At 48.0% G+C, this 21,119-nt stretch overlaps 1 protein-coding gene across 6 annotated transcripts in view; it reads left to right on the top strand.

Annotated features, from left to right (window-relative positions):
- The window catches only part of MATR3 (matrin 3), a 134,407-nt gene that overhangs the window by 59,966 nt on the left and 53,322 nt on the right, over positions 1-21,119 (top strand). For all 6 annotated transcript variants that reach the window (XM_069652690.1, XM_069652691.1, XM_069652689.1 and 3 more), the window contains one exon: positions 4,447-4,499. In XM_069652690.1, coding sequence (XP_069508791.1) covers positions 4,447-4,499 — 53 coding nt within the window. The remainder of the gene's footprint in view (positions 1-4,446; positions 4,500-21,119) is intronic.

Below are 21,119 nucleotides of genomic sequence, written 5' to 3'. Positions count from 1 at the left end.
CAATGGTCCTTGATTGGACACTGCTGGTGTGCATTAGTGGTGCAGATCCTTGCTATTGGAGGGTTGAGTTTGATCACTCACCTAAATTTAAAAAGGTTTTTCAGCCATTCCAGCCGATCAGAGGAATCCAGTGTCCTGTTTAGCTGTGCAGACTTCAGACCCCCTGAAGAGGCCTGGCTGCCATGCTTGCTGCTGTCGCAGGGAAGCCCTACTGGACTATGATAGTGGACCCTTGCCGCTGGTGCTTAGAGCCTTTGGACTGGTGGGACCAACCAATCTTCACCCCCTTTCACAATCCTGGGCCACTCTGTAGACTGACAGCTCTGTTCTGGGCTGCCGTGTCAGGAGGGCTGCAGTTCTGTGGTTTTGATCAGAACATCTGTAGTCCTCAAGTGTCCTTCCTGCTATGTTATTGTCCCAACATCCAGGGATCCTGCCCTGGAGGGCGTCCTTTGTTTGCAAGTTGATAGATGCCAGCTGTGGCCCATGTTCAATGACTCTTATGGCACTGGCCGTTCTCGGTGTGGTTGAGGGTCCTGCAACAGTGCCTGCTGCATTTCTCATAAGGGTTGCACTCTGCTCCTGGACCCAACCGGAAACTTCATTGCACCCTCCAGCGACTCTGCCAAATCCTTTAATACAAAAGGAGTGAGGGCGGTGAGTATTCTCAATACTTACTGGTGCCCCATCTTCTGCATTGTAAAGTTTTTTTAAGCATTTTGATTTATATAACAAGATGGTGAAAGTACTCTACCAAATACTCCTGCCTTGCAAGGTCCAGAAACTCCATATATGGTCATGCACTTGCCCAGGAAAGCTGCAGCTATCATGGGCTATTGGTATGCTGCCCAGGAAGTGGGTGGGACTGTATGGTCCCACTTCATATCTGTGGTGGCAGTTTGGGTGTGGGGCATGTGTTAAACCAATAGTTGTATCTGATTGGAAAGCTACTGGCGTTTGGTGCTGATCCTTACCATTGCTGGTCTTGTACTTGCTTTCAGGCTGGATTTTGGGTAAGGACTCTTAATAGCATATTTTGAATCACTTGAGCAATCACCAACACAAGTAACCTACCTACTACAGATACATTCTGGGGAGAGACATTCTCCTGTGTCTGTTGTGTACAACGCCCTGTTTCTCTTAGGGATTGCATTAGTGAAGTTATAATGGGATAACACTTGTGACTTCGTCCCAGCATTCATGCAGCATTATACCTGCCTCCTGTACTGATTTAAGTCGATGCATTTTAAGAACCTGTGGTAAATGTATGGTTGAGTATTGTGATATCACCTGCTTGTGTTCATTTTGAGTGTTATAGGGCTAGAATAAATATTGTATTTGTATACATTCCTGTCAGTGTGAACTCATTGCATTTAGAAGTGTAGCCAATAGCTTCTCTGTGAAAAGTTGAATTTAGAAGTACATTTAGAAAGTTGAATTCAGAAGCGCACCCAATAGCTGTGAAATGTTGCATTTAGAAATGTGCCCAATAGCCTCTCTATGAAGTTGAATTTAGAAGTGTCCCCAATAGCCTCCCTGTGAATTAGAAGTCTCTGAAAGGGCATGAAACCCATCATATCTCACCAACACGCTTACTCTCTCCTTACATCACCACTCAACTAGAACACAGAGATACTATGACACCATTCGGTATAACTGTTCTCATATCAACATTCGCCGCTCTCTCCACATCATTCTAAATAATCACTGCTGGTTACACACCCCCCAGCGAGGCGTTCTCCTCAGGCCTAACGCAGCCACATCCGATCTGGATTAATCCTGCCAGAACGAACACATACTCCTGACCTCTCAACCACCACACCTACCGCTAGAAAGCAGCTATTACATTGATACTGCACGAGCTGTACACATACCTGGTGCTCACACGCACCTTTTTGACTCTCTCTACTGATATGAACTTCGGTTCCCAAGGGCGTTCAACCTACCAGCGCCTTCAGACCATACCAATGGTATATAAGGCGCTATATAAATGCAAAATAACAATAACAATAACATATGACTTAATCATTCTTTCCTGCTTGACTGCTCCCCACTCAACCTTGATTGGGTTTTGGCTTAATGCGGAGTTCCCTGTTCACCATAACTAGGGTGCCCTCTTGTCCACCAGGATTAATTTTTAGTAGTGCATTTTAGCAGACCCTGACCAGAGCTCAAGGAAAATGTACCTAAAACTGTCCTGTCCCTGCATCTCATGATGGTAGACAAATGGACTTTGCTATAGAGTGCTGCATGCCACTAAGGCACATCCAACTGATAAGGCAAACACTTAAGGCTGGCAGAAGAGAACTGCAGATCAGAGAAGTATACCAGCCACAGTAACATTGACCTTCCTTTGCATAGATTTGTCTACAGTGCCTGAGCCATGGCCAGTATGTTCATGCAACCCTGCCCCAACGTCAGTTGGCTGAATTCTAAGACCACAGGAGCCACTCTGCTCCATGGTTGGGTGTAGTAAAACACTAGTTGGTTTCATGAACAAGTTGTGGCAGCAAGGAATCAAATTGTGGGGCTTATGTGATGTGCAGAAGCTCTGAACAAAGGTTGCCTGTCCCATATCTGAGCAATCCATAGTCCTGCAGTGTGTGCCTTAGCATGACTATTTTCTGGATCAGATTAAATGTGAAGACTTGACATCTGTCTCGGGAGATTAGCTCAGGAGCAACATGCTCGCCTTCAAAGCAAGACTATGTGGTGCAACACGTTCGATCGCCGGGTCCACACTTAGAACCATCTGGGTATTAAGTGCGTTATAAATGAGCAATTAGTGCATCTCCCTTGGACTCTGGGTGGTGGTACCTGAAAGCAGTGTCTCAATTTTGTCTCTGGCTCACACACATACCGGAGAGTAGATTCACCAGTCCAGATTCCATTTGTGGTGTCCTGCTTGTTCCATTCTGAGCAAGTCTCTGGTCATATTTGTTTTTGCCATATGCAGCAGCACTTTCAGTCTCCAGTCCAGTGCAACATTTTGATCTCCATTTACACATAGATTAGGCTAGGAGTGCTGGTTGCTACAGTAAGTACTTAAAACCTCCTTGTACATCCTGGCCCCTTTATTCCAAACCTTTGTGAGACTACCAAATCACCTTCCTGATCCCCTTTTCGTCGCCAAAAACACTTCAACATTTACCTCATGAGCAGGCACTTGATCACATTTAATTTACTTCATGCGTTTTCTATGTCTTTTACTTGATGTGCATTTTTACATTGTATAGCGGGCAATGCATATGGTAAAGCTTAACTGCAAGGTTAAGGTCTGGGTCAAGAAGGGATGAGGGAAGAATATGGGTTGGAAAAGCAGAGGTATGGGGGAGTCTCCCCTTGTAATGACGAAGTAATGGTCAGGCATAATAGACTCCGATGTCGGAGGGCAGATGAAGGCATCTGCAAGAATGTGGCTCTAACATCAGTGAATCTAGAAGGGTGTAGACAGATCAAAATTCTGAACAGTTTTCTGGACACCACAAAGATTGCATGCAAGAGGTTTGGCAGATTCAAGTGCCTGTTGGAGGTGCAAACATGCTAATGCTTCTTTTGAGCATATGACTTGGGATTGTTGTGAACTAAGGTCTTTCTGGAGTGGGGTCACTATGAAGATGAAGTTCTGACACAGCTGGACTTTGATTATGACTAATTTTGCGTGAAGATGACATGTTGGATGATCTTTTCCGCAGAGATGTTGGTTTTTCAGGGTGTCAAATTCTGCAAAAAAATGATATTGAGGAAATGGAAAAGTGATGCCGGACTGACAATTTCAGAATGGATGATCTGATTCTATACAGGGATAAAAAAAAAATGAACTTGTTTGATCAAATATGGGGCAGATTTTTGGATTTATAAGACTATTGTCTTCCTGGTTTGAACCAAATCCCTAATTTGTTCCTCTATAGGAATGTGTAATGATAAATGTGGTGGTCCTGGCTTTTATGTATTATGTTCATGTATTGGTTGTATATCTTGTGTTGTATTATATTTAAAATTAATAAACATGTAAAAAAAAATTACAAGTAAATGTACGAAGAGGTACATCTGGTGAAGTGAATGCTGAAGTAAACACTCATCCCCTGATAAATGAGTAAAGAAAGGAGTATCCAGTGATAATGGAAAATAGAATTACAGAGAATCCTATAACGAGAAATTCGAATAAAAAATAGGTGTGGTGAAGGGGGTAAAACTGGTGGGAATATGGGGTTGGTGTAAGCATATAGAGAAACAGTTGGTGTTGGGGTGGGGGCAAAAATGTAGTATGTTTCACGGTAATTGGTATTGCTGAAAGCTTTGTTATGGATTCTCTGTAATTGCATAGAACCAGAGGAAGGCTATAGACCTGGAATCAAATTTGAGTAACCGCTGCATTTTTACTTGTTGTTTCTTCCTTATACGAATATGACTCATCTGAAATTAACCTTGTTTTTCGTTTTCAAGGTGCTGGAAATGGAGACATGCCAGGACCTAGGTACATGCAAAAAGGAAGAATGGTTAGTGTCTATATTCTCATTTGACGTCTGCCTAACGAGCATAATTTATCAGTTCAAATGTACCGTATCAAAGTTTAAACCGGTACGTTTAATCCTGCTAGTCCTTGATATTTAAGAACCAAGTAACGATACCACCTGCAAAAAGTTGGTCTGGCTGGGCACACATTAAAATCTACGGCACTAGCAATTTGTGCATTACTGCTTACTGGAGCTTAGCCAGCCCACCTATGTCCTAACCGGCAATATGCAGACACATTATAAATGAAGGCAGTTCTGGCAACAATACAGCACGGTTGGACCACCTTGATAAATAGTATTCTTTCATAGGTGCAGTTTATTGGATTGAAGGTCATTGAACCCTGAGCTAACGACTACCCCTTACTACTTTCATGCCAGGATGTAATCTAAAGAGTGAGGTCTGGACAGACAAAGGTGGTGCTAAAGATGGCACATGGATGCTCAGTGTCCCGAAATCATCCTGTCTGCTGGCTAGGTAATTTGTGCTTTACCTTGCTTCATGCTGGTTGCCTGGAGTTCATGCTTGGACTCTGCTGATCCTTGATGTGTAACCCAAGAGGTCGCCCCCCTGCAGTTGCAGCACCCCAGGACAGAAGGGTTTTGCAGAGGCCCTTGGTTTCTACCACAAGGGTAGTCTTCTCCCATTTCTTTTGTGGCTATTGCTGATCTCAATTGGCATTGTCTTGGTCCTCGAGTGCTATGGTAGACCAGCTGTCCAGTCTCATCCTAAAATCCTGATGTCAAGTGACATGTGCACTTTTTCCACAACCTCTCAATTTACCTCTACAGAGCTCTAGGGACCCAGTAATTTCAGGAGCTCCATAAGGCAGGGATTGACTAAACGAACCAGTCCCTAGCACCTTACCTCTGACCGCTGAAGGGTTTAACAAGCCTAAAGTCATGGCCCACCTTACCATGATCAGTGAAGGCCACCCAAATCAAGGTTGCTGTATGGGGGGTGGTTGCAGCTTTCCATGGATCACTCGTTTACATGGGGTACCTGTGAGCGAATTGCATGCTAGGTACAAAGACCCCACACTAATGCATTCCTGTCATGGAGAGCGAATTGACAATGGTTCCATGAATTCGATATCTGGGAAATTTTGTTAGCAGTTAGTCCAAGAATGCCCTAATTTGAACATTGATAAGTTGAGACTGTCTTTGTAGCAGGAGGCTTGTGGTAGAAGCAGTTTCCAGCTTCTCCCATATTTAGGTTGAGTGCATGGATCCCAACCAGACATGTCGGTGACTACGGGTGGGGATTTAGAGTACATAAACCTACTCCCTTTGTCGGTCTCGTTGTCTAGTTCTCACCTTTGCCCTTCTGCTTTACCCAATATCTGCCATTCTGTATTCTATGCTGCACTAGATTTTGCTTCTCTAGCATGGAGTCTGGCATGGATTCACATGCTCATGAATATTCCCAATCAGGCTGGGAATCCTCAGTAAAAGTCTGTTTCGGTTTAATTTTGGAACTTTCTCCTAACCAATTGCTGAGCTCTGCCCCAGCCAATGACTGCCCTCTACTGAAGCACCTCCTTTGGCAGCCATCTTCATATTTTTACCACACTTTCAAGGGTTGGGAGTCCTTGTGCTTAGCTCTTGAGCTTTTACTGCGTTTTTCGCTTTTTGGAAAAGATTTAATTATTTTTGGGGGGGGTCAATATAGCATCCTTCCGATTAACAGGGACCTGTTCGGATTCTTCAGGGCCCCTCAAGGGTGTATTTCGTCGAGTTTCTTCGCAGAGACTTCCAGAAGATTCTTCATGCCTGTGCTGCATGGACCATGTCGAAAGGGACGACTAAGCTGTGGTTCAAGATCGCTCCCATACTGCACTTCCTCTGATGGAAACTGCACAGGAAGGCGAGGTGGTGTTGGACCACGCCATCATGGTGGCCACAGACCTCACTGATGCAGGGTTCTGCCAGATGGGCAACAGCATTTGCCTTGGTCGTGGCTGGATCAAGGCCACCAGCTTTCGTCGGGACATTCAGATGAGGGTTTTGGGCATGCCCTTTGATGGAGACAATCTCTTTTGGAAGGCTGTAGATGAGTCTGTCAAGTCCAGTCTGAAACTTCTTGCAGGAGTGATGCTGGCCCACCAGTACCGCCCCTCCGAGTCTGCCTGCCCAATTTATTTATGCCTTGCCTCCCTCCTTCCGTAGTACCTGCTGCCTATGCACCAATGTTGATGGGCTTAACTTATTTGTTGCAGTTTTTTTAAGGAAATTAAGTCTTTAGTCTTTAATGAGAGTTCACTGCTTCACGTCCTTCCTAGAATCCTTAACTGACTTGAATTTATGCATCTTCTCACATGTCTAGAAGATTCTGCATGTCCTACTATTGCCTGGGTTGCTTAGACTTTCCTTTTTAAGACTTCCCTGAAATGTCACTTGTCAGCTTCCTTCATATTGAAACTGACCTGTTTGCTGGCTTTTACCCCAGCAATTAATGCTGATGTTTTACTCGTTGACTCTCATGACTACAACTTGACTGAAATTAGTTCTGCGTAACACTTCCTAGATCTTTTGCCATTACGACTGCTCGCAACACAAAGCACTGTTTAGCTTGATTTGAATCTTCGCTCTTGAGAAGACGCAACATGCGTGTCACGTTTGCTACGTTTTAGAGTCCTTTACTCTAATATCGAGTGAACGGAATACGTGCAGGATCAAATGTATATTGGTTATTAAATAATACTAGTGTCAGCTTCTCAAAGGGATTATTAGTACACTACGTTATAACGGCGCGCCGGTTAATACATTAATGCTAGAGCTGAAACGCAACTGAATGTTGGCTCCCTTTACACACTTGCAGATCACAGCTTGGCTCCTTTGATTAGTTGCTGCATTAGAACTCCAAGAACTTTTTTGTTTGAAACAGTGCAATTTAGCTTTTCTTTTCTCTACTAGTTCAGAACTATATTTCACTATTCACTAAACTCAAGTAACTTCAAAAGGAACCTTGAGCTTGCTTCATCTGTGCGCTCTTCTGTTTCATGAGATGACTCGGGTTTCACTCAAGATTTCTGTAGTTTGACTTGTTTGATTTCTAGAGAGATTTTAAAACTTCGAAACAGAGCTATGGAAACTGCGACCTGACTCTAGAAAAACTCGAATGAAAGGCAGTTTAAAACTCCAAATGGGATTCCAAACTACCTCACAATCAGACTCCTCCAATCATTGCTGCGAGTTAGAGCCTCCATCTTGCCCAGGAAAAACGGGAACTTCCTGAAGGCCATGTTAAGGAATCATTTCATTAACTCCATTACTAACACCCAGCTTCTAATTACACTTCCATACCAAAAAAAAATCAACCTCCTGAGCTCCCCTCCTGCATCTTGTATTAGTGTTTTAGTTGTGTACATTTAAGTGAAACACTAACTGGGTCTTTAAAGTGTACTATTGAATGGAAACCTAGCAATGTACCATGGAATCCTGACACACTAGGCCATCCAGATGGACATGGCATGTGCCTTGGGCACTCCCAACAGAGACGGCTGTCGTTTCAGCCCTCTGGGAAAATCCCAAGGATCTTCCAACGGTTTTGGCGGGAGTTCCTTTGTACGGCCAGCCCTCCCGCTCCTTTGCCCAGGAAATCAACAGGGTCTGTTCCAAGGCTCTCAGATGACGTTGTTTCCAGGGACCACAAGGCGGCCCTTCGACTGCCAAGTAGGATTGAACCGGCCGTGACGCTGTGCACCCTGGTAGGAGGCCGGCTGGCGGACATTGTCAGCATGAGGAAGACCATCTCCACTGACCGTTGGGTGCTGGAAGCTCTCGCCCATCGACACACCCTGGAATTTCAACTGAAGTGTCCCCGAATACCACTGGTGGCCTGGCAGGAAAACCACATTCCTCAGCTGCTGCTGGAGGTTCGGGCCATGCTAAAGAAAGGAGCGATGGAGCCTGTCCCAAATAGGCTCCAGGGCTCTGGCGTGTACTCAATGTACTTGCTCGTGAGAGACTGGGGGCTGGAGGCCCATCCTCGACCTCCGACTGAACAAAGTCCAAAAAGTTCTGCATGGTCACTCTTCAGCCCATGCTCGGCTAGCTCGAGGAGGGAGACTTTCTGTTGACTCTGGACTTGAGGCTGTGTACTGCTGCATCCCAATTCACCAGGAACACCAAGTTTCTCCGCTTCGTTTAGGGGAAGCATTACCAATTCAAGGCCCTTTCCTTCGTATTGAAGTCAGCGCCAAGGGTTTTCACCAAGTGCCTGGCGCTGGTGGCGGCGCCTCTACGACTACAAGGGAACCAACCATGTCTACTCTTGGACAACTGTCTCATCCGGGCCAGCTCAGAACATCGCCGTTGACAACATAGCAAGGATTGTCTGCCTACTGACTGATCTGGGGTTCTCAGTGAACTATGCAAAGGCCTGCTTGACTCCACTGCAGGACGTGTAGTTTCTGGGATCCCGACTCATGCTGCCTGGCGTCACTGCTGGAGGAAAGGATAGCGGCAATCTTGGGCAATGTGCAACGGCTGTTGGCACTGAAGATTGCCATCAGGACCATCCAGTCTCTGCTCGGAATGTCTTGCATCGCTCCCGGCTCTGCAGGCTACGGATGCATCCCCTACAGGAGTTCCTCGACTGTTGGATACAAGTGTCAGGAAGCTTCTTTCGAGCAATAAGGTGGTGGGGAGTGCCCTCATCTGTCTAGAGGTGCAGATTTCCAGACCCCACCACGAGACTGTCACGACGGATGCCTCCCTGGAAGGATGGGAGCTCACACTTTAAGTCTTCATGCCAGAGGCCTGTGGCTGCCGGAGAAGTCGTTGCACATCGTGCTGGAGCTTCGGGCAGTGTTCTGGGCCCTCAAGTCCTTTCTTCCATCCCTCCAAGGGGAAAGTGGTGCCAGTCTTCAAGACAATACCACCACGATTTACATCAGGATGCAGGAGGCGTGGAGGGGGCAGGGTTACCAGATCCCCAGCGCTCTCCAAAGAGGCGCAGAACCTATGGCACTGGGCCGTCGCCCGGGGTGTGTTCATTCCGTTTCATCTGGCAGTAGTAAAGAACAGTCGCCGGCACTCAGGGGAGCTACGCTCTTGCCACAAGCTTAGGCCGGATCAAGTGAACCTTCGTGTTCTGCAGATGGGGCAATCCCCAAATCGTTGCTTCTTTGATTCATCAATCAACTCCGTCCCAGTGCAGGATGATCCTCGTCGCACCAGCAAGGCCGGTCTGGTACCCGGACTTCCAGGGAAGGAGGCACAATGCTGCACCACGACCCAGGATCGCTGAACCTGAAGGCCTGGCTCTTGCAGCGCTAGTGTTCGGGGGTATGATCTCCCAGCATACTGCAAGGAGGTGCTTGCCAAGGCCAGGGCATAGTCTACTTTAAAGTGCTACGACATAAATGAGAGGTTCCCTGTTTGGTGCCGTGCACAGATCAACTCCCTAAAAGTCACGGCTCTTTATTTTTATTTATTTGCATCGAGCACTTGCAGCCCAGGGACATCGAGGCGCTGCAGGTGCTGCTATATTTGTTGCCATTGGCCAAGGCTGGACTGGCCCATGCCTCCATCGTTCATCTGGCAGCTATCTCCCGCTACACCAGATCTCCGGGACGGTGGTCGTTGCTGGTTAAGGAGTTTGTCAAAGGACTGTTCCGTTCTTTCCCACCGGTGAAAGCTCCTGCCCCGGCGTGGGGATTGTGGTGCTGAAAAGGCTCCTGGGCCCTCCCTTCAAACTTCTGTAGACAGTGCCACTGAAGTTTTTGTCATGGACATCACCTCTACACGAGTGGGTGAGATTCAGGCCCAGTCCTGTAAACCAGTGTATTTGACTCTTCACGACATGAAGGGTGGTGCGGACGCACCCCTTCATGCCCAAGGTGCAGTTACCTGTGTTTTTTGATGACTTTGTCTCTGGCTGAAAGCACTTTGCACTCGCTGGATGTGGCTAGAGCGTTGAAGTTCTGTGGACAGCACAAAGTTTCTGGAAGACGTCGCAACTTTTGTGAACTTTGGCCTGATTAACCATGGGAAGGCCCTCCAAGGCTTTCCAGGCGGCTCTAGTCAGCCGTCCAAGAGCCCATTCGACCAGAGCAATCGCAACTACGGCGTTCCTGTCAGGTGTGCCCCTGCTGGACATCTGCAGGGCTGCTATGTGGACGTCGACGCACACCTTCACGAGATTTTACTGCGTCGATGGGGATTACAGGGAGGAGTAGGCCAAGCAGTGCTGCGCAACCTGTTCGCTTGAAGGTGAGCCTGGTGAGGAGGTAAAGGATGCATATGTTGAGCCTTCCCCCTCCCATAGTTGTGCATGTGTACTGCTATGTATTTATTCATGAGCATGTGAATCCATGCCAGACCCCATGCTGGAGAAAGAACAAGTTACTTACCTGTAACTGTTGTCCGTGGGTCTGGCATGGATTCACATGCGAACTCTCCCACCTACCCCTCTGCGGCTCTTCTCTTGGTCCTACTGCCACTTTATGTGCTATCAAATCTGAAGATGGCTGGCAGAGTAGGGTCTTGGGTAGAGGGGAGTCATTGGCTGGGGCAGTATGACCCAGAGACCAGTGATTGGTTAGTTGTTAGAAGAGACGGTTCAGAAATTAAACAAACCACTTTTTTTTTTCCCCTCTTTATCAAGGATTCCCAGCCTGACGGGGAATGTTTGAGCATGTGAATCCATGCTGGAGAAAAGTTACTGGTAAGTAACTTGTTCCTCATCTATCCTCAAAGGCCACGCCCAAGGCATAAACCCAGTCGCAGCAGCGCTCAGACAAGGGGTGTACATATGCAGGGTTCTGCAGCTTCCAAGAGTAGAGGTCCAGGCAGCCTGACCATTCGCCGACTCTGCTTCTGTGCAAAGAACAATAGGGGGGGGAGAGGGAGAAGGGGCTTTTTCTAGCCCCACCCCTCCAACAGCCTCAGAGGTAAAGGCCTGATGTGCTCCTTCGGGGCCTTATGTCTCTAGTGGGAGTGGGGGGGGGGGGGCAGGCTTACATTCCATGCAGTTTTGGTGTCAGTATTTTGCAGACCCCTGGATCCTCTCGGGAGTGTACACAAGGTGCCGCCTGCCTATACCTTCCTCCCACAGATTGGGACAGCAATTATTTTGGCAGAGATGCGGTTGCTCGTAGTGAGCCAGGCAGTGGAGAAAGACCAGCCTCCCAGCAAGGATTGGGCTTCTGCAGGAGAACCCAATTATGGAAGTCAGCAACATGGACCTAACAGTCAGTTTCCAACGCAGCCTGGACGGTATCTGCCACCGAACTCTCGGCGGCCTTTGATGTTGCCAAACTAATCTGGACAGAGAATGCCAGGCCAGCAGAACACAGGTCACTAGCCTCCTCAGGCAGTCAATATGGGCCAGTATTACAAGGTAGGACCTTGTTCATCCAAGTCATCTATTGGCTCCTATAATTTCTCATCAACCGCCTTAATGGCACTGATGTCAGCACATCACTGCTCTCGCACTTTCCACCAGCCTATTCCCATAACGCACCCCGCCCTTTCAGAGCCGCCAGGGGACTGTACAAATATCTTAACATTAACATTGTTGTGGGTAAGTCCGTCAGAATGACTGCTGAAATGACATGGTGGTTATCGGGTAGGTGGTTTCTGAAACAATGTTCTGATGGTAGAAGTTGACTGACATCTTATAAGTCAACAATTATGGTTGCAATGTTGCCTGTTGCCACTGACTAGGGCTGCAATGAGTTGTGATAGCCTGTATCATGACGGCACCTTTTGTGAGGATTTTTGTTCTGACAACCCCATTTGCACTGACACTCACTGCTGTCTTTTGTGAGAATGCCCATTAAAGCAATACTCGAGCCTCGCAAACTCTTAAAAATCCCTCTGCACCTGCAGGGTAAGTTACTTAGTTTACATACTAGACCTAAGAGAAAAGCACTTGCCCCATGGTAATGAAATGTTTACCAGTGCTTCACCATAAGCACACTTTATATTCGGTGCAATGTTGCCACTCAAATGTCAGCTGTGCAGTGAAACGGTTATCTGTTTGCAGTACATGTAAGTTTCAAACATCCCAATACTTACTCGCCCATCATAAAATCTACTCGCCAATGTGAGTGGGCTAGTAGATTTTGTGAGCCCTGAATACTGTTACTATGTGGCCTCTTCTGAAGTCCTCTGTTCGAAGGATGCAGGAAGGTTGGATGCCTTTGGATTATTTACCAAATTAAGCCTGCATTCAATTTCTATTTTTAAGAGTTGATATAGTCACATTTGTAAACCACAGCCATGTCTATCGGTGAGTGGATAGTTCCTCTGCATTTCTTTTTGTATAGGGACCCACATTCATGGTATAAATAATCTGTGGCTCCCCGATGTGTTAGACTAGAACTCCCACAGTCCCCAAAAGTTGCATACCCCTGGTATAATTGGTCTATGGTGGCTTCTCAATAGGCACAGTATAGGCGCTTAGAGCCGCCTTGAACATACCCAGAAGCGAGCACATCACTGCAACCAGAAAACAATATAATGGTTCTCCATGCAATAAAAGATTGACCTGAAAACGCTCTGCCTAAATAAACTAGCTCCACCATATCTAACTGACAAATTCACATTGAGATACTCTAATCTCACTGAGATCCTCCCACTGCCTAATGGTGCGCAGATGCAACCTAAAAAGAGCAGGAGGCTCCACCTTCCCGGTCATGGCCTCCATCTATGGAACACACTCCCATGTATCAATTCCACCCAACCTTCAATAAATTCAGGAACAGTGCCATTGCCTGGCTACTCAAATAGAATTAACAATTTTCTCTCAGCCACGCATCCTTGACTAATAGGTAAAGGCACTCTTCCCCTCTATGTACGCATGTACTGCATGCATCCTCTCCTCGTCTGAATTCATGCTTTTATTGTGTATTAACTGTATTCTTGCCTTACTCACAAGCGCCCATATACCTCTGGGTCAGGTGCGCTATACAAGCAAACAGTAGTTTTACAAATAGACTTGGGGCAAAGTTGTGTCACACTATTACTTAAAATTGGATCCTAATCTTGTTGACCTTGAGAGAAATGAACTGTGCGAAAAGTGCACAGGTTGGACAATGAATCTGAGGCCGGCACTGACTGCTCCAGTGAGAAATCATATGGGTATGAGGCAACTGTTACGTTACGTTGATTTATACCATGCACCGCTACAACCCAGGTGCAGTCTCCACAGAAAATACTGGTATGTCAGTGGACAGTCTCACACATATTGCAACAGTCACATGTCAAATCCTGTTATGTGACCGCTTGCATATGTCACATATCTGACTCAACCTTTTCAAAGTGGGCTGGCATGTCAGGAAATTAGAAATCTGACTGACCCATCCTCTGACCTACTGGCCTTTAGAGACAACCGGACAAGGCGATATATTGTATCGGGGAAGACATTAAAATCAGTCCCGACTCTTGTCCCCTAAGCAGCCAGTGCAAATTTGCGCTAGAACTTGCCAGCTGCGCAGACCTGCTCTCCAGAATCTGTGGCCACGTTGCTTGTCATAGCCATTGGTGCCCACCTGCCTCAATACCGACTACCTATTTCATGCCTTGAAAAATGCCCACCATACCTGCCCTTCAATGCTTGGCACAGTGCTGGTGGCAGGTGGTCTATACTGGCACTCTGAACTGTTTTTCATTCAGGGGCCCACTCAATGGAATGTTTTCCGTGCATGTGCAGCGCTCTAAGGTGATGCTGAAAGCCAAGCTGGCGCACACATGCATTACTGTGTGGCAGTAGGGTAATTCATAGAATGGAGTTTGTCCTGCGCTACTCGCTGCAAGTAAACTAATGGGATTAAGCAAATATGGTGTGTGTGAGGAGTTGGCCAAAGACCAATGTGTTAAAGCAAAAATGTTCTACAATGCTGTTCGGTTAAATATATGGACAGCATATATATGCTGTCAACAATTGTTTGTTCTTGTCTTTAAGTTCTTGGGTACCATGAGCTGGAGGCAGCCTACAGTTAAGGGGTGTATCGGACATTTGAACTCCCTAAATATAGGCAAATACTCAAAAAATGAAAGTAGGGAGTCCGAATACTCGCAACAATAAGGAAACTATAGGAACCTGTCCTCTGCTTTCAACCATAGCGTTCCATGAATCTTTGAACCAGTAGTAAAAGTATTGCCACAGGAAGAAACTCTAATATTACTTACTGATTTGAAGAGACAAACCTGTCTTTTAATCTACATGAATTACTAGGTGCCAAGAAATCTTTTAGAAAAAAAATTGTTTTACAGTTCAACGCATTTGTACTCTTATGAAATACTACCATTGGGAATGCAACGTACTAGTTCACTCCCAACTTTAAAAAATAGGGAGCAAAATACTCCCACTTCAAACTCTTTATTTGAGCATTGGCTGGACAATTTTTTTTTGTGATTTCGAGGGGGAAAAGCTTCACAGGGCATTGTATACACTCGAAGCAAATTGGCTGTCTCCAAATCTGCCAGCTCTGAAACAGTAATTTCAGCCACTGCACCTGCTCTTAAGCACATTCCTTTCTCGACTGTGATCCTGCACGCTCTCAATCTGCAGTTTCTTGAATGTTGAACCATCCAACCATCAAGAGTAAACTTGTCTCTCTCTCCCACGGTATGTGCTCAGACATTGAAGACTTTTTTGTGTTATACTGCACTGTTCTCGGACTAAACACGCTAAGTTTCTTCAAACAGTACAGTGTGTGATCCTAACCACTGCACTGTCCTCAACCCACACGGTTTGCTCAAATGATGAACTGCTGCTTTTCAAACACTACTCTGGATTTTCCATAATGCTGCAGTGGTTGCTCTCAAACTCTGCACTGTATTTATTCGGAGATCAACAGCAGACCAGAACTAAAACGGTTCAGTCTAGCACTAAAGTCCATAACCAGAGTCCTTGGTGATCCCAACCACACCTTTCCAACTAAACAGCTCACCTCTTCTACCATTTTACAGTACACAGACAACCTTGCACACAGCCTAATACTACATCAACCATGGCGGAGTGATCGCAAAGCTCACGCCTGCAGCGTTACTGCAAAATCCCAGCCAGGTAGGTGCTAACCCAAGTCCTGCAGTGCTGTTATTTATTGGGTTTCGAATTCTACCTTCCAGATAAAATACACATCCAGTGTCACCAGCACATAGAACCATACCGACAATCAGATCTCTCATACTTGGGCCAAACATCAACTTCCCCCTCTTTCCAATTAATACCCCAAACACATCTTTTCTTTCAGAGTGACAGTTGGGCTGCCAAAAAGGCATAAGATACCTTAAACAATATCCCTTTACTTTACTGTATATCGGGGTTACACCTTTGAAGTTGTAAGCTACAAGCCTGACATGAACAGTCACTCGCCACCGCAATTCTACACATATACACTGCATCTTTTTTTTACTCCCCAAGAGCCAATTATAACTAGCAAATTTTAGTTGCATATGCACATTATAATCCTGGCTGTAAATAAGTGTTCTTCCCTTGCACTGCATTAAGTGCTCACATTCACTGCACCCCATTGTTTTCATTGGGCCAGCTGCAGAGACAGCCAGCCACGTTTGGCTCTTTCAGTCAGGCTTCTAGATTTCTACCAAGGTGCCCTGTTTCATGATCAGTATTTTCTTCCTGGGGGTTCTAGGGAGAATATTGGTTGAGTATTGGTGTTGGCCTTCAACGGGGATGCTTTTTATATCCCTCTTCTGTCCCTGTTACAATGCATTTATTTCATTGAGTACAGCAATTTTATATAAGTGTGATGTTCAACTTGTACTGGTTTGTCATCTTCTTGGACGGGTGACGCCGGGTAGAGTGGAACACAGGTGACACCCATGGAGACGGAGTCACAACCCCTGCCAATCCCATCCAACATCTTCACTCCCCTTAGTTGCTACCAGGTACCACAGTGTTATGGAATTGTCGGGATTGTGCCAATCACCACACTAACAGTTGTGGACGCTGGCAGGTGCACTGACCATATAACTGGGAAGGGAGGGCAGGTGGGGTTGTGAGGGAGGCTGGTGAAGGTGGGGGCGAGATGTGAAAGGGACCTTAAATGCCAGACGGGCCCAGATCAGGACAGAAGTGCAGGGTGCCCCGCACCTAGTCTGGAGAGATTACACAAGCCCAACACGTCAATTCAGGATGGAGATGCCAACTAACCAATTCCCCCTTTGCATACACCTCTCAAACTCCAAAGCAAACACAAACCTACAGCACAACAAACCACACAAACTTCACTACACTGCAACAACAAAACAGTCGCACAAGAGTACACGACTGCCGGCCACAAACGCCCCAAGCCCAGTCAACGAACCCACCGGGCCACCAACAGCACATCACTGCTCTCTTGCACTTTTCCAGCTTCCCACTAACTGACCATCCCTTCCTCTTTCAGTGTGCCCGGGGACCACTCTGGTGGTGGTGTGCGGTACAAATATCCTTTAACATTACATTCCGAAGAACCAGGCTGGCCTGAGTTGTGTTGGACCTAAACCTCTTCCCAACAAAATAAGATGCTTACACCATCACTCATAGTGGAGACCTTGTGCAAGGGAGACTGATCAGAGCCCTGGATCTAAAGGACGCGTTATTTACACGTCCCGATTTGGCAGCCTCATTGTGCTTATCTATGATGTAAGAATCGTGGGCCATCACTTCCAATACAAGGTACTTCCCTTCGGCCTCAGCTCGGCCCCCAGGGTGTTTACCAGACTCATGATTACAGGGCCTGCCCTCCTCAGGGCCACTACATCTACCTGTACCTAGACTACTGGCTTGTCAGGGCGACATCTCTGGAAGCGGTGCACCACACTTCAACGCTCTTATGAGCACACTCTATGCCCTGGCCTTTTTACAGCTGCCGTCTACAGAGACTGACTTTCCTGGGACTCATCAGGGACATGTGCTCAGTTTTCCCCTCTGAGGGCAAGATCACAGCCATCAAGAGAGCCACTGCTCACTACCTCAGCCGAGAAGTGACCTCGGCCTAGTGGTACCAACACCTACTGGGTTTTATGTGGTCTTATGGCAGCGGTCCTATTGGCCGTCCCCACACAAGACTCAGGATGAGGATACAGCTGCACTCATGGAATCTGGAGCAGAGCTCTCAGGTGGAGCTGATGATCCGCCTCTACAACCGGACCTTGCATGGTGGTCCAGGGACTGTAACCTGCGTATGGGCAAGCCCTTCAGGCAGCTGACCCTGCAGGTCACCATCACTGTGGACTCTCCTCTAGAGGGCTGGCCGGGGTGCACTCTGGACAACCAGTTTCCATGGAACCTGGACCTGGCAGGAGTACCCTATCAAATGGCTGGGACTAAAGGCCATCTGGCTAGCGCTTATAGTCATCCTTAAGGTTATTGGGGGCGAGGTCGTACTCATTCAGGCAGATTCACCAGCATCTTCTATGTCAACAAGCAGGGAGGTACCAGATCCCCTCCACTGTGCAGACTAGCAAGTCAGTATGTGGGAATGGGCACTGGAGAAAATCTACCTCATGGCCATCCACTTTCCGGGGGAGTCCAACTTTGAGGTGGACAGGCTCAGCAGAATGGAGCGGACAATTACGAGTGGCAATTGAACGACCAGGTGCTGCTGGAGATCTTAGACATGTGGTGGGCACCCCAAGTGGATCTCTTTGCCTCCTGGGACAAAAAGTGTCAACAGGTCGTTTCCTGGACAGGGCCCCAGCTCTCTGGGCATCTAATTTCAGATTAGTGGAATGGCATAACTGCATACCCTTCCAGCCAACACTGCTGGTCCGCAGGGTGATGTGCAAGATTAAGCATCATTCTGATAACCCCATGGTGGCCAGTGAGGCCATGTCTTCTGGTGCAGCAGGGAGGGCAGGGTTATCCGCACCACAGAAATCCACAGCGTGGTTCCTGAGCAGGTCACACTAGGGCACTTCAGCCTCTCACAGGCTAGTCTAGAAATTGTACATGGATCAAGGAGCAAACCTACCTGGACCAGTACAAGAGTAAGTGGGGCTAGGTTCCCCAGCATGGGGTCTGGCATGGATCCACATGCTCATGAATATTCCCCGTCATGTGAATCCATGCCAGACCCATGCTTGAACAGTTACAGGTAAGTAACTTGTTCCTTCTGTCACTGGCCAGACTCTAAGGAGATTGACCTCCCGCTTGCATGTATGTTGGACAACATGCTCTCCTTCTCTGCGCACCTCGTTCACTCTGGCATGCAGGTGGACACTTGCCGCTCATATTTGGCAGCCATAGGTGCCTACAGAAATTCGGAAGAAGTCTTTTCCTCTTCCAACCCTATAGTCGGAGGCATTAGACGTTCCTCGCCAGACTCTACCCGCCCATCAAGAGGCCAAACCCGGTCTGGGACTTCAACATAATGTTGTGCACCCTGGCGCGCAAGCTGTTGGAGCCAATGGCGTCCGCGGCCATCAGGCTGGTCACCATTAAGACGGACTTGCTAGTGGGCCTCACTTCGGCTCGCAGAATCAGCAAAAGCTAGGCATTTCCCAAGGATAAGGTAGTCCTGTGGACACATCCAGCGTTCCTACCTAGGTACCTTGTGCTTTCCATCTAAACTAGGAAATGGTGCTGCTAAGTTCTTTGCCGAACCGAAGGACGAGGCTCGGAGTTCTGCACTGCTTGGAAGTCCGGCATGCTCTGAAATTTCCCTTGGGGCAGGACCAAGGGCTTCTGCAAGTCTGAAGCACCGTTGGTGAATCAAGGCCTGGGTATTAGGCATCCAAGGCCTCTATAGCACGATGGATGGTCTCGGCCATCAAGGAAGCCTGAAGGACAGCATAAGCCACTTCCAGCTAACCTGCATGTCCATGCAGTCAGAGCCAAGGCCATGCACATTGCAGTCCAACGGCTGGTCCTGTGGCAAGTCTTAAGCAGGGCGGCCACCTGGGCCACCCCATCAGCATTCTGCAAGCATTACTGTTTGGACATTGGCTCTAGATCAGACACGTCTTTTGGACAGGTGGGTCTCAGAAACCTGTTTGCTTAAGGGGGGGGGTTCTCCGCTCCTTGCTAGGGCTACACTCAGTTGTAATCGCCCATGCAGTATGGAGGAAAGGGGACGGACCTAAAAGTAATTAAGTTACTCTAGTGACTAACGTACTTCCCTTTACTCAATGTCCCACCATCCACCCTCCAATAAAACTCATTGGGCAATGTTAAACCTGACGCGTCTATGGGGACTGAGGTGTGGTGCTGGAGGGCGGAGTCAGGGTAGCACAGGCTCCAGGGCTGCACCCCCGCGCCTCTAAATTTAAAGGTTTTTTTTTCTGGTGAATAAGGTTGTCTTCCGTCCCTAGGAAGGGATGCCCATGCAGTATGGGGGAAACGTAACAAAGTGCGTTAGTCACTATGGTGAGTAACTTCTAATTCTCCAGCATTGGGTCTGGCATGGATTCAAATGCTCATGAATATTCCCCGTCGTCAGGCTGGGAATCCTCGGTAAAGAAAAAACCAGTATCAGTTTCGTTTCTGATCTGTCTTTCGTAGTAACAACCAATCACTGGTCTCTGCGTCATACTGACCACAGCCAATGACTGCCCTCTACCTAAGCACCGCCTCTGGCAGCCATCTTCAGATTTTTACCGCACGTTCATGTGTTGGGATCCTCGTGCTATTGCTCTCGAGCGTTAGTGCTATTTTTTCACGTTTTTTCTCAAAAACTTCGTTTTTTCGGTCAAAAGAGCCTCAAGCTCCACCGACTCACTATCCGATCAACGGGGACCCGTGTCGGATTCGTCTGCGCCCCTCAAGGGTGAAGATTCGTCGAGCTACGCTTTTGGAGGACTCCAGAAGTTTCTCAGGCCCGGTCATGGCCCAGGAGAAGGGAAGCTCGACGCCCGGAAAGCTGTTCAGGGTCTGCCCTGGATGCCAGCTGCAGAACGTCTTCAAGGAGGACGAACACTCCTTGTCTCTACTGCCTACATGAGGACAAGACGCACGTGGAGAAGGACTGTGCGTTTTGTGGCAACATGTCGGAGCGGACCATGAAGGACCGCCATCAACGTCTCGCCAACTGGCTAGAAGGGAAGAGCCCGTCCGGCGAGAAGAAGAAATCTGAGGTCTTCTAAGTCCTTTGAGGACGCCCCGGCGACGGGGGTCCAACATAAGGCCAAGCACCGCGAGTCCGCTGGCACCGGGAGCGCCGAACGGTCGGGCTCTACGGGCGCCAGGCAGGGCGCACCCTCCCCGGCACCATCAACCACGAGCCAACGCTCTGGGTCGGGTAAGAGGAAGGCCGAGCACCCGGCGAAGCTCCTGGAGAGGCCCCGGTCGAGCTCGAAGGCCCCATCGGAGGGGGAGCGAGGCGGTGTCCCCCCCCCCCCCCCCCCCCCCCCCCTCAAGGATAAGGCGGTGAGCGCACCTAAGTTGGTGAGGGCCGGGCCTTAATCCATCCGGCCAAGCCCTCTATCGAAACTGTCGCGGCGGCCCTGGCTCAGCCTGTGCAGGCTACACCAGTGGTGGCGACCTCGGGGCTGAGTCTCCCTGCCACCTCGGAGGGAGTCATCTTTTGTGCCCATCGATAGGACCCCCGTGAAATCCCCCGTGGGGAAGAAAAAGGGGGGGCAGGGCGTCGTCGTAGATTCGGCCTCAACCTCGGAGGTGGAGCTGGTCGAAGTCTTAAGCCACGG

The sequence above is a fragment of the Ambystoma mexicanum genome, chromosome 3p (genome assembly GCF_040938575.1).
Source record: "Ambystoma mexicanum isolate Mex_15411 chromosome 3p, UKY_AmexF1_1, whole genome shotgun sequence".
Classification (NCBI taxonomy): Eukaryota; Metazoa; Chordata; class Amphibia; order Caudata; family Ambystomatidae; genus Ambystoma; species Ambystoma mexicanum.
The sequence above is the reverse complement of the archived record's forward strand: the minus strand, read 5'-3'. Positions and strand labels throughout refer to the sequence as shown.